Source organism: Balaenoptera physalus, assembly GCF_965194825.1.
Source record: "Balaenoptera physalus genome assembly, chromosome: 11".
In the NCBI taxonomy this organism is placed as follows: Eukaryota; Metazoa; Chordata; class Mammalia; order Artiodactyla; family Balaenopteridae; genus Balaenoptera; species Balaenoptera physalus.
Window position 1 is genome coordinate 44,720,274 of NC_138896.1, and position 12,932 is coordinate 44,733,205.

The 12,932-nt window shown below is 35.5% G+C and overlaps 1 protein-coding gene across 4 annotated transcripts in view; it reads left to right on the forward strand.

Moving 5' to 3' along the window:
* Window positions 1-12,932, forward strand: part of BEND6 (BEN domain containing 6) — a 76,133-nt gene that overhangs the window by 30,013 nt on the left and 33,188 nt on the right. The window contains exons 4-6 of one of the 4 annotated variants that reach the window (XR_014251099.1): window positions 7,667-7,887; window positions 9,415-9,607; window positions 10,789-10,934. Coding sequence is in view for 3 of the 4 variants with exons in the window: in XM_082414366.1 (XP_082270492.1) it covers window positions 7,667-7,887; window positions 9,415-9,607; window positions 10,789-10,916 (542 nt within the window). In the remaining variant the exon portion in view is untranslated. Of the gene's footprint in view, window positions 1-7,037; window positions 7,102-7,666; window positions 7,888-9,414; window positions 9,608-10,788; window positions 10,935-12,932 lie in introns of those variants that run through there. The other 3 variants (XM_082414366.1, XM_082414367.1, XM_082414368.1) reach the window with 3 other exon arrangements.

Genomic DNA, 12,932 nt, shown 5'->3' on the forward strand with positions numbered 1-12,932 from the left:
GGAGAGAGATCACTGAGAAAAACATGAAATTGATAGATGACATGATGTCATCTACCAAACATAATGCAAGGAGATTTTACACCTCTGGTAGGGAGTTTTGAGATGTTTAAGTCAGAGAAACAGTTAAATAATAATAAGCAAGCTTTTAAAAATGAGATCATTTTAATTCTAGGAAAAGAGTCATGTTTTAAAGGAAAGGAATTGAGAATTACATCACTATAATAATGTAAGCACAGTATTTATTAAACTAGCAGTTGTGTTACCACTATCCTGGGATGATGGAGAGAAGAAGAGTGTGTATATATTTGCACATGTGGGTACCACGTGTGTGTGTTTCTGTGTGGCTGGGGGAGGAGTTGAAAGAGGGCTGCCTTGTCATGTTATGTAGTTGAAAGTCAATAAATAATTATATGAATCTGAAAGAATAAAAGAATAGTTGTATATGCTTATTATTATTTAAGACTATGAAGGTAACTACCAGAGAAACAGGTAAGTGGATCAGAAGTTCTCCCTCTAGGAGTAGTAGGTAATCCAGGGTGGTGAGCGGTAGGGCAGAGGACTGCTACTTTTCATTATAAGCCTTATTGTATTTAAAAAATAATAAATGCCTGGTACATAATAGGTGCCCCAAATCTAACAGCTACCATTTTTTAAAAAAAATCAGTAATTTCCTTATAGATCAGAAATTGCTGGTTTTATTCCTAAAAAAAATAATAAAAAAGAATCTACACATTAATTACAAACAACTATAAAATATCTACTAGTTACCCTAACAAGAAATGTGTAGGATCTATGATGAAAAATTAAAAAGTCAGTGAAGAAATACACAAATCTAAATAGAGAGACGTCAAATTCATAGATGAGAAGATGCCAATTCATCTCAAAATAACTCACAGTTTGACTAGAATCCCAATCAAATGCCCATAATTGTTTTGTTTTGGTTTCTATTTTTGTGGTAATTTGACAATAATTATATTAAAGTTAACCTGAAAGAATAAATAAGCAAAATCAATTAAGAACATTCTGAAAAAGAATCTGAGGGCATAACTGTCAACATGAAATCATATAAAGTTCTGATAATTAAAAGCAACTTACTAGGATAAGAGCCAGCAGAACGATGGAACAGAACATACATCCCTGGATAATACCTCCCGTACAGGGAAGAAATGTCCTGGAGCCACTGTGGCACAGTCAAGAGCATGGGTTTACAGGGTCCAAGCCACTTGGGTTCAAATCCTGGCTCTGCCACCTACTAGCTGTGTAACTGAGTGTGAGCTGAATGGAAATGATAAAAGTACTTCCCTGGGTGACATGTAAAGTATTTAGAGCAGAACCTGGTAAGGTGAGTGCCATATAGTGTCTGCTTATCACTGTAGGATGACCAGTGCAGTCACACCGGGCCCTGCTCCTAGGAAGGCCCCACGTACTGGTTAAAAATACTGTCACCATATTAAAATTCTGAAGAAGCTTTGAACAAGGAGTCCTGCATTTTCCATTTGCAATGGTCCTGACAATTTACATAGCGAGTCCTGCAAGCCATTTAGGACAAGGATGAATTATTCAACAAATGGTACTGGGAAAACTGATATTCCAATGTGGCGGGGAGGGTAGGTTTAAGTTAGGTTCTCATTTCACACCATGTGGCGTACTAGAAACATAACTGTACAGTTTAAATTATAACTCCATGTTCTGAATTTGAATGAGTACTGGTTTCGACACAGGATGAATTTTTATCTTTAAAAATTAATAATATGTATATTCTAATACTGTTCACCGAAGAGGCCTAGAAACAAGAACCCAATAGCAAAGAGCACTCCCAGCACTTGGGTGTGGCCTTGAAATACCGTTTCCCACTAAAGGGAGCTGGAGAAACGGCTGATTCCAGAACTTGCACAGGAAATGGACAAGATTTGTCAGGAACCTCAAACAGGAAATATAGATGAAAATCTTGTCCTACCAGAAAGCAAGGAGGTCAGCAAAGACCATGTGGATGTGTCAACTGGAAGAGGTTCCCACTGGCTAAAGATCATTATTATTGGAGCATCAATAATAATGATCATGGCAACTGGTTATCATGTATATTTACATGCATGACTTCATTCAAAAGAGAAAAAACTTAACGGTCATCTGAAAGAACCAACTCATTATTTTGAAAACTGGCAAATACAGACTGAAAAATCAAGAATTTATCCTGCCATTATTATATGAAATGAACCTCAGGGTAGCCAAAGAGTTGATGAGAGAAAGTTTCCCTTGGTAGAAGAATTCTAGCTAAATGAAGAAGAATTAGGATATCACCATTTTGCAACCCCTGATGAATCTAGGCAGTGATCATCAGTGACCGCTAATATTGCAACAAAAGGTAACCATGCATTCAATGCCACCTGCTGGAAGTTAAAACATTGATCAAGCCTTTAGATCTAACTACAGGGAAGAATATGTTAAACACCCCCTTAGGGGTGCAATCAGCAAAATCCAGACTGTGGGAAACCCTGCAGGACAAAGGACTCAGTTTCTTCAACTAATAAATTGCAAGGAAAAAACTAGGAGATGAAAAGAAAACCGATAGTTTGTAAAAGAGACAGCAACTAATTGTAATGTATGGAGTTTATTTGGATTCTGATTCAAACAAGCTAAAAACAAGAACAAAAACAACGAGACAATCAGAGAAATGTGAACACTTGCTAGTTTGTTTTTTTTTTAAATGATATTCAAGAACTATTGCTAAGTATTTCTGGCTGTGACAATGGTGTTATGGTTATATATATATATATATATAACCATATATATTATATATATATATATTTAAATTTCTTACCTTTGGAGATATATACAGAAATATTTACAGATAAAATGAAATGATGCCTGTGATTTGCTTTAAGTAATTTTGGAGGTGGGGAGAAAGTGGGTGGGGATACAGGTGGAACAAGATTGGCCATGAGTTGGAAACTAGGGCGTGGGGTACATGGAAGTTTACTATTTTGTGTGTGTGTTTATATTTTTCCATTAAAAGTTAGAAAAAATTATATCCAGGGAGAAAAAAAACTTACTTGTGAAAAGATGTTTAAACTGTATGAAATATATGAGTGAATATTTAACTGATCTGAATGACTTTCTAAGCATAAAGTAAATGAATGAACTAAGGAAATGAACTAAGGAAAAGACTGCTACTTTCTTTTTTTTTAACATCTTTATTGGAGTATAATTGCTTTACAATGGTGTGTTAGTTTCCGCTTTATAACAAAAAGTGAATCAGCTATACATATACATATATCCCCGTATCTCTTCCCTCTTGCATCTCCCTCCCTCCCACCCTCCCTATCCCACCCCTCTAGGTAGTCACAAAGCACGGAGCTGATCTCCCTGTGCTATGCGGCTGCTTCCCACTAGTTATCAGTTTTACATTTGGTAGTGTATATATGTTCATGTCACTCTCTCACTTTGTCTCAGCTTACCCTTCCCCCTCCCCGTGTCCTCGAGTCCATTCTCTAGTAGGTCTGTGTCTTTATTCCCATCCTGCCCCTAGGTTCTTCATGACCTTTTTTTTTTTTTTTAGATTCCATGTATATGTGTTAGCATATGGTATTTGTTTTTCTCTTTCTGACTTACTTCACTCTGTATGACAGACTTTAGGTCCATCCACCTCACTACAAATAACTCAGTTTTGTTTCTTTTTATGGCTGAGTAATATTCCATTGTATATATGTGCCACATCTTCTTTATCCATTCATCTGTCGATGGACACTTAGGTTGCTTCCATAAGACTGCTACTTTTAATTAAATAACAACTAAAAATATGTGTGTGCTTTTTTAAAAATTTTATTTTATTTATTTATTTTATACAGCAGGTTCTTATTAGTTATCTATTTTGTACGTGTGTACATTTAAAACATACTAAAATTAAAATACTCTAAGAAAAATAATTGCAACTTATGACAAATTAAAGGTTAAAGTGCTTAAGATATAAGGGAATTAATAATAATAGCTAATACATTGTGTTTATAATGCACTAGGCATTCCTATAAGCACTTTACAAAAACCATCTAAGCTATCATAAAATAGAAAAAGTACTAACATTCTTTGGTCTAATAGATATCTCATAGAATAAGTTCAAGTAATCAATAAACAAATAAATATGTATTCAACTTCACAATAATCAAATAATTGCAATAATTACAATTTAAATAATTGTACTAAAATTTTAACCTATCAAAATAGTGAATATTGTTGTTAATAATGAACACCTCTTGTTGATGGTGTAGTGACGTGGCTGACTTCTTACCTTGCTAGTGGGCATTTAAGTTGGAAGACTCTTTTTGGAGAGCCATTCAGTGATATTAACTGAGTCTTGGAAACATTTATACCTCTGAGCCTATTGGTACGCTTTCAGGAATTTATAGCATTGACATGATCAGAGATGCATATAAAGATGTGTGTGGTAGGTGGTTCATAAGAGTTTTGTCTGTAATCAAGAAAAATAGGAAGCAACCTAAATTCCAAAAAGAAAAAAAGTAGCATTTGAATAAATTAGAGGACATCAATACCTTGAGATATTAGGGAATCCTTAAAGTCATGTGTTCAAGTGGAAAATAACCCATCAACAGGTGAATGGATACTTTAATTGTGGAGTATCCATGTAATGAAATATCACTCAGCAACAAAAAAGAATATATATATACCTGAATCAATTTGCTATACACCTGAAACATTGTAAATCAACTATACTTCAATAAAAAATAAAAATAATATTCATCCTCCTGAAAAAAAGAATGACTAACTGACACAACAACATGAATGAATCTCAAAACATTATGCAGAACAACAACAACAAAAAAGCCAGACCAAAAAAAGGAGAATATACTGTTTGTATCCATTTATATGGAATTCTAGAATAGGTAAAACGTGTCTCTGACTAAAGAAGTCACGTTAATGGTTGCCCCTGAGGTGAGTCCAGGGATTGATCTGGAAGGAACATGAGGCAAATTTCTGGGTGAGCAGAAATGTTCTATATCTCGAACATATTAGTGTGAGCTAATTGGGTATATCCTTTTGTCAAACTCATCCCCCTCTACCTACTTAAATTCTGCTCAGACTTCACATAAGATCTTGACTTTGATTCTAAGCAAATTAGACCTCAAAAGATCATATTTTCCAAGATTTAATAAAATAGGTAAAATATTCAATTTATTGTCTTAATTGGAAAAAAGAAGCATGATACAATGCTATGCATATAGCATTGTCCTAATTATGTAAAAGAAAATACATGAATATAGACAGAGATATACAAAGATGGGATACAAAGATAGAAATGGCAAGAAGGATATATTCCAATGAACATGTATAACTTTCATTATTAGAAAAAACAGTGAATATTCTCTAAACTCCACTTTAATGCAGAATTCCCTTTTTCTCTTTACATTCCAGCTTTGGCCTTCTTTCAGTTCCTCAAATACAGAACTTGTGTTTCCTATGCCTCTGATGACCTCCTCATTCCCTCCGGCTATTTAATTCCTGCTCAGCCTTCAGGTTTCAGATCAATCTTGACCTCCTAAGAGAAGCCCTCTGTGGCCCTTCCCTCTCTAGGCTGTTTGCCTCTCCTTTGTGACCTTAACAACTGTGATTTTTCATTTCTTTGCATGCACCTTGAGTTAGCCAAACCGCAAGGTTAAGGGCACAGTCCTCTAGACTGCCAAGTCTTCTAAGACTTCTGATCCTGACTGCAAGTTTAGAGGTTTTCCAAAACCACCTTCAGGTCCAGTAATTTGCCAGAGAAACTTAATTCACCAACACCTATTATATCCATGGTTACATTTATTACAGGGAAAGAATACAAATTAGAACCAGGCAAAGTTGGAAGAGACACATAGGGCAGAGTCTGGTTAGTTTCCAAGTGAGGAACTTCTGTCCTCAGGATACATTACCTACTAGTCTTATATGTTACAACAAAATGCACAGAGAATTGTCCACCCAGGAAGCTCTCTGAGCTTGGGTGTCCAAAGTTTTTACTGAGGGTTCATTACGTGAGCATGATTGATTCACTGATTGATTGCCCACATGGTCTTTCTGGCTTTCTGGCTATGGCCAGCTTCTACCCTAAGACTATTGGGTGTGACTGTCCCCACCCTGAGAAACTTCTTAGCATAAATCAGGTGTGTTCTAAGGGGCTCACCATGAATAACAAAGACACTCCTGCTATCGCTCGGGAAATTCAAGGGTTGAGAGGTTACTTCCCAGGAACTGGGGGGTGGTGGGTGGCGGTTAGGACAGGTGGCCAGACCTTCTTTGAGCGGGCCAAATTCTTACACACAGCATGGTTAGGTAAACAATACTCCCCACCCCCTCCCAGTTCCAAGAGTCTAGGATCACATCTGGTTTTGCTCCCAGTCTCATTCCTGGCACCTAACAGAGTGGTGGGCAAATGTTGAGAGTTGGCATGACATAGAAGTTTATAGCATGGAATTGGCAGAGTCTAAATTTGAATGTTGGCTCTTCTTTTCACTGAGTTGACCCTGATGGGTTATTTAACCTCTCGTTGCCTAACTGTCCTCATTTGTAAATTGCGGGTAATGATAATACCTATCTCAGAGAGTTGCAATGAGGAGTAAACAAATGAACATCAGTAAAGTTCCCAGAATAGTGCCTGGCACAGAGTAGAAGCTAGATAAATGTCTAATATCATTAAGTGCTCAATAAATAATGCTGATTGAACAACTGTCTGGCACATGAGAGGTGCTTAGCAAATATTAATTAAAAAAATATAAAATAAGATTTTCTTCTTTAGCAGATTAAAAAATTTTTCTATTAACATAGTACTAAATGTATTGATTTGGACATGCCATCAGTATGTCTGATTTTCAGGTCTCCAATCAGCTATTATTCCAAAGATTATATAGCTCAATAATATGCTTAGAAAAGTACAAAAAATTTCAGTCTTTTCGCCTCTCCAGCAGGCATTACCCCCAACCATAGAGTGAGAAGTTGAATTAGACAGGGTTCAAGGTGTCTTCCAACTCCAACAAAATGTTATTTGTCCTTAGGAAACAAACTAGATATAACAACAGAGAAGACCATTTAACAGGGAGGCATGAAAGCTTTGAATGTGTAAGTTTCCATTTAAAAAAAGGAACAAAGAGAACATTCAGTTGATTACCAAAATCCATCTTTAATATGTGAACACATAGATTTGAACTGTGGCCATGAATTTTTACTAATTTGATGGCCTTTGACTCCCTGGCAAATCACCCACTAAGGCCATAGAAAATTTATTTCAATCTGAGAAACGGTTTATTTTATCTTGTCACTTAAACTGGCCTGATGGAAGGTGATAGAATCAGTAATGTCTCCTTAAACACTTTCAAATAATATCATTAGCAATTAGAAAAAGAATCAAGTCTTAAAAACATTATGTTAGCTACAAAGTAATGCATATACATTTGACTACAATGACCAAATTTTTAAAATTGATTATTATTAAGAATTATTAAATTATTTAATAATAAAAAGTAAATATGTTCCAACCACTCTTCTTACCATGTTTATTTTCCAAAGATAGCAAGTGTTAACAGTTTGTTCTACATACTTCTATGCATATACACATCATAGAAAATATGTATCTATGCTGCTATGACAAGTATTCGTAAAGTGCTACTTTTTCTTGCCATTTTAGTTTTACCACAGGCTGTCACCCAGTTTGAAGAATTGGTTGGTATGGCGGAGGCCCTGCTCAAGGGTGGAGGAACCCTGTCCACGTCTGCGTCCACCCTCTGGAGAGCAACAAATAACTCCTCACCAGATTCATTTGCCTCCACGTGTAGTAATTCTAATTCTAATTCCAGTTCACCAGTTTCCTTGAAAGCTGAGGAAGAGCATCACACGGATGAGAAACAGGTCAGCTGGAAGACCATCCCATCTTTCTCTGGGATACGGTTACATACAAAATTAAAATTACTGTACAACATAATCACTGTCTTATCAGATCACTTTATGTAACTTTAGGTCAATCATAATATTCTGACTACATAAAACAGTTTTTTACAATAAATCTAATATTTGTGAAATGAATATCCAGTTCAGAAAATTAAAGTCAAATGGTGGACAACAATGAAGTTATTAAACTAGGAAATTCTTAAACCAGTGACAGAAGGACAACTATGCATTAAAGGTTTTAAAACTGTATCATTGAGACAAGGTGAATTTTAGGCTGTACATGCTGGCAGAACACAATTCTTCTACTTTCCCGACTTCTCTTAATCAAGAAATAGAAGCTAAAAATACAAGTTTTGTTAGAATCAGCCTGGGAAATTATGCCTTTAAGAGCAATAATTAAATGCTCACTACCTAACATTCAGAATATTTGGATCTTAGTGTACCGGTTTCCTTTGCTGTGTAACAGATTCCCACAAACTTAGTGATTTATAATAATACAAGCTTACCACCTCAGAGTTCTGTAGGTCAGAAATGCGGTAAAATCAAGGTGTTGGCAGGTACTCTCCTTTTTGGAGGCTCTGGAGAAGAATCTGTTTCCTGTCCATGGGGGTTGTTGTAGAACTCAGTTTCTTACGGTTCTGGAGCCGAGTTCCCTGTTTTCTGTTTTCTTGTCGACTATAAACTGAAGGCCATTCCCGCTTCTAGAGGCAGACCCCTTCCCTGGTTCATGGTCCACTTCCACCATCTTCAAAGCCAGTCAGGGCAGGCAAAGCCCTCTCACTCTTCTATTCTCTCCTCCTTCCTCTGTGTCTTCTTTCTGCCTCCCTCTTCTGCAGTTAAGGGCTCATGTGAGCGCTCAATAAATGTTAGCCATTTTCATTATTATTATTAACATTTACGGTGTGCTTACTATGTACCAGATACTGTGTGTGTGTATATTTATAAACATAAAGTTATATGTGTATGTAAGTATACATATTCGTAACTGCAATAAAGTACACAAATTTTAAGTGTAAAAAAAAAAAAAAAGGCTCACGTGATTGGACTGGACCCACCTGGATAACTCAGCATACTCTCCTCATCTCAAGGTACTTTAATGACACATACAAAATTGATTTTCCCATATAAGGTAACATATTCAAAGGTTACAGGGATAACGATGTGGATATTGTCAGTGGGCCATTATGCTACCACGCTTAGTAGGAAATGTTAAGGATGGATTAATCCTTAAAGCACCAAATCCAGATTACATGACAAGAATTTGTATACACTCTAGAACAAATACCTCATAAATGTTGGGAATTATCTCAAAGTTAACATCTAACTCTAACCCCTGAAATGTACAATATATATTAAAAGTATCATATATCACCTTAAAGACTTGGTTTTGTTTTCTGGTCTGTATTAATTCAATGAGTAATACATTTCTTCCGATATTCCTTTCCTTTCCTTTTTCGGTTATTTCAATTATTATTTTTAATTTTTTAGTTCAAGATTGAAAAATGGCAGATTGCCCGTTGCAACAAGAGCAAGCCTCAGAAGTTTATTAATGATTTAATGCAAGTGCTTTACACAAATGAATACATGGCCACACACAGCCTGACAGGGGCAAAATCCTCCACTTCAAGGGACAAGGCAGTGAAACCAGCTATGAATCAGAATGAAGTTCAAGAAATCATAGGTGATAATGTGTTTGTATTATATTGTCACATGAATCTGAAATTATTTTACCATTCAACTTTAAGTTGTTCTTTCATTATCTTTTTTTTTCTTCAAGTTTACTTTTCTATGAGAGAAAAATCTGAGGATAGCCTAAACCTCTTATGATATATGGGGAATTTTATAGAAAAACTTTACATTAAAAATGGTTATTAAAATAAAAATGAATTTTATATCACTGAAAAGTTTGGATTCATAAAATTCATAGCTTTAGAAAAGTAAATTTTCAAAATCCTTTCCAACAAAATTTTAGTAACAGCTTATGTCTTATTTTCTTTTTCTTATCTTGGTTAGAAATATCTCTTATCTTTTATTTAGAAAAAAAGAGGTTAATTTAACCATCCTACTTATGGTTTTTAAGTTAATTAATCTCCTTAAATATAATAATTTACATTATCAAGTAATTTTTTTGCATATATCCAACAAATTTAAGGACTCACTGGATCGCAGCTCTCTATATTTTAATAGTGCATCATTTCTTACTTGGAAAAGAGTCAGTCAGAATCTGCTTGCTTCAACTGATGTTGGGAATGGGTAAAAATAAATTCCCAGCATTTTGGATCAAGGGCACTTAGCATTCAGAGCAAGCAGCAAGGTTAAAGCTGAATGGTACCATAGGAAGACGTATATGTATGCTCTCAGTTTATGATACAGACTTTTGTTATCTCTTGCTTTGCTTTGAAAAATCTGCCTACAGATTCATCTATTTAAATATCTCATGGGTGTTGGGCTGCTTTTTCAAAATAGAGACAAAATTATAATGTGAATTGCTTGGTGTTTTATTTCAGTTCATACCTTAAGATGCAAAGGCCTGATAAAGTGGTTTTTTAAAATTAATTAATTTACTTTTATTCAAGTATAGTTGATGTATAGTATTATATAAGTTACAGGTGTACAATATAGTTTCACAATTTTTAATGTTATGTTCCATTTATACTTATAAAATATTGGCTATATTCCCAGTTGTACAATATATCCTTATAACTTATTTTATACATAGTAGTTTGTACCTCTTACCCCCCATACCCAATATCGCCCCCCCCATCCCTCTCCCCACTGGCAGCCACTGGTTTGTTCTCTGCATCTGTGAGTCTACGTCCTTCTGACAAAGTGTTTTTCTGTGTTTTGTTGTTGTTTTTACAGGAATCACAAAACAATTATTTCCCAACACAGATGATGTTTCAATTAGGAGAATGATAGGGCAAAAGCTAAACAATTGTACCAAGAAGCCAAATTTGAGCAAAAATCTGAACTCTCAGGATATTAAGTAGATCCTTTCGGTAAGTCTTGTAAATCTTCACAATCCTTTCAATGTAGCAAGAAGACACAATACTTGTATTTATGGAATAGCATTTCCCAAACACTCTACTAGAGGAGACTAGAGGCCTGTGAGATGCTAATGAGTATTCCTGGGGGTGAAGGTAGGGACGGGGATGGGGATTTAAACTTGGGAAATGCTGAGTCAGTTACACGGATTCTCCTTTCCCAGAGCCTCTCAAATATTTTGATGCCCTTTAAATATGCCCAAGTGCACCAGAAATCTCTAAGAAGGGTATATAGTGTATAGTGTTTTCCAAATGTGTTTCACTCAGGAACTTTTCTTTTTCTTCACACAACATATGTTAACTTATGGGTGGGGGTAGAAAGCAGCCAAAGGAGGGACACATGGCAATTTAGGAAGTGCTTCTCTAGAATAAGGGAGATACAGACCTTTAGGAGATCTCTGAAGTACATTAGTGCACTCTACCATCCCCATCCTGCTTCTCAATGTCTTTAAATCTTTAAGTAAGTCAGTTGTTATAGTTTGTATTTGTTTGATAAGGATTTTTACCAATATGTTTGTTTTAAAATACTAAAAGGAAGAAATATTTGCTTTCAGCGAGTTCTAAAGGAAATACACTTTATGGTCAGGCCCTGCCCTAGGCAAGCCTGTGATGAGGAACTTTGTGTTTGCTTTAGCAACTCAAAGTCCTGGCCATTCCACCTGTCCTCATCCTTCCTCTCCATTATTTTGATGGAAAATATATGACAAATATGCATTGTTGCACTGTTAATATTTTAATTGATAAACAGACGTATATGATAAACACATGAGGGCAGGTTTTCCTTCTATTTTCTTTACTTCTATCTTTGATTTCCATTTTGCCTGCTCTTCGCCTGAGACCATGTCACTTGTCTTTTTCTTCTGACCATGTTTTAAATGGGATGTGGACCCCCACCACCACCCCACTGTTTTAACTACCGCCCCATCCTCCTTGAGGGTCCCTTAGTATGTTACTATTCAATTAAGGCTACCTCTGCTGAGGGTCAATAATAGTCTCTCTTCTTTAAAAGAACAAAACAAAATAACCAAAAAACCTACTTATAAGAGCTGCAGGGGAATTCTTTCTCTTGGCTCATACATACTGGTAGGCTGACCTTAAGATTTATAAAAGATAAACATATTTGTATCCTTTTTCTCCCCAAGGGATTAAAAATTTCAGTAGATGGTGAATCTCACAATTTCCCAGTTAAGAGATAATTGCTTAAATGAGCCCTTAGAACTTCTCATTTTGTTTTGTTTTTTTAATTGAAGTATAGTTGATTTACAATGTTGTGTTAATTTCTACTATACAGCAAAGTGATTCAATTATACATATATAAAAATTCTTTTTCATATTCTTTTCCATTATGGTTCATCACAGGATATTGAATATATAGAACTTCTCATTTTGATGTCAGGCTATCCAGTTGTCCTGGTGTATCATGGCCAAGTTCCCTGTTTAAATGCCATGTAACCAGACCTCCAGGTCATAGGGCTGTCTTCTGGAGCACATTATTGTATTTCAGAGCTCTGCAAAGCATTTTAATATCCTAACCTCTGCCTTTTTTATATCCCAGGCTGATGAGGGTAGGTATGAAACTCATCTCTGATAACAGTCAGCAGAGTATTGAAGAAACTAAAGTTAAAAAGTTTTTATATCAGTTTTGCTTGTACTTGCCAGTCGCAGTATTATCAAATCACCTGGCGATAGCATTAATTAAAATTGAAAAAAGGGAGAAATCTTTTGTTATGCATATAATATGTTCTAGCGCCTTCTGCGCCTGATCTTGGTTGTCAAGATAGATCCTTGGAATAGAAATGCATATATTTTGAGTCAGAAGTAGAGATTAACACTAGAATGGAAATTTTTTTTCAACCAGCAGATATCTTTCATTTGAAGTATAGCTCAATCCAAATTATTTCAAAAGGACTGAGAAAATACACTGGGAGAGACAGGGTCACAGAAAACCTAATTCAGCCATGC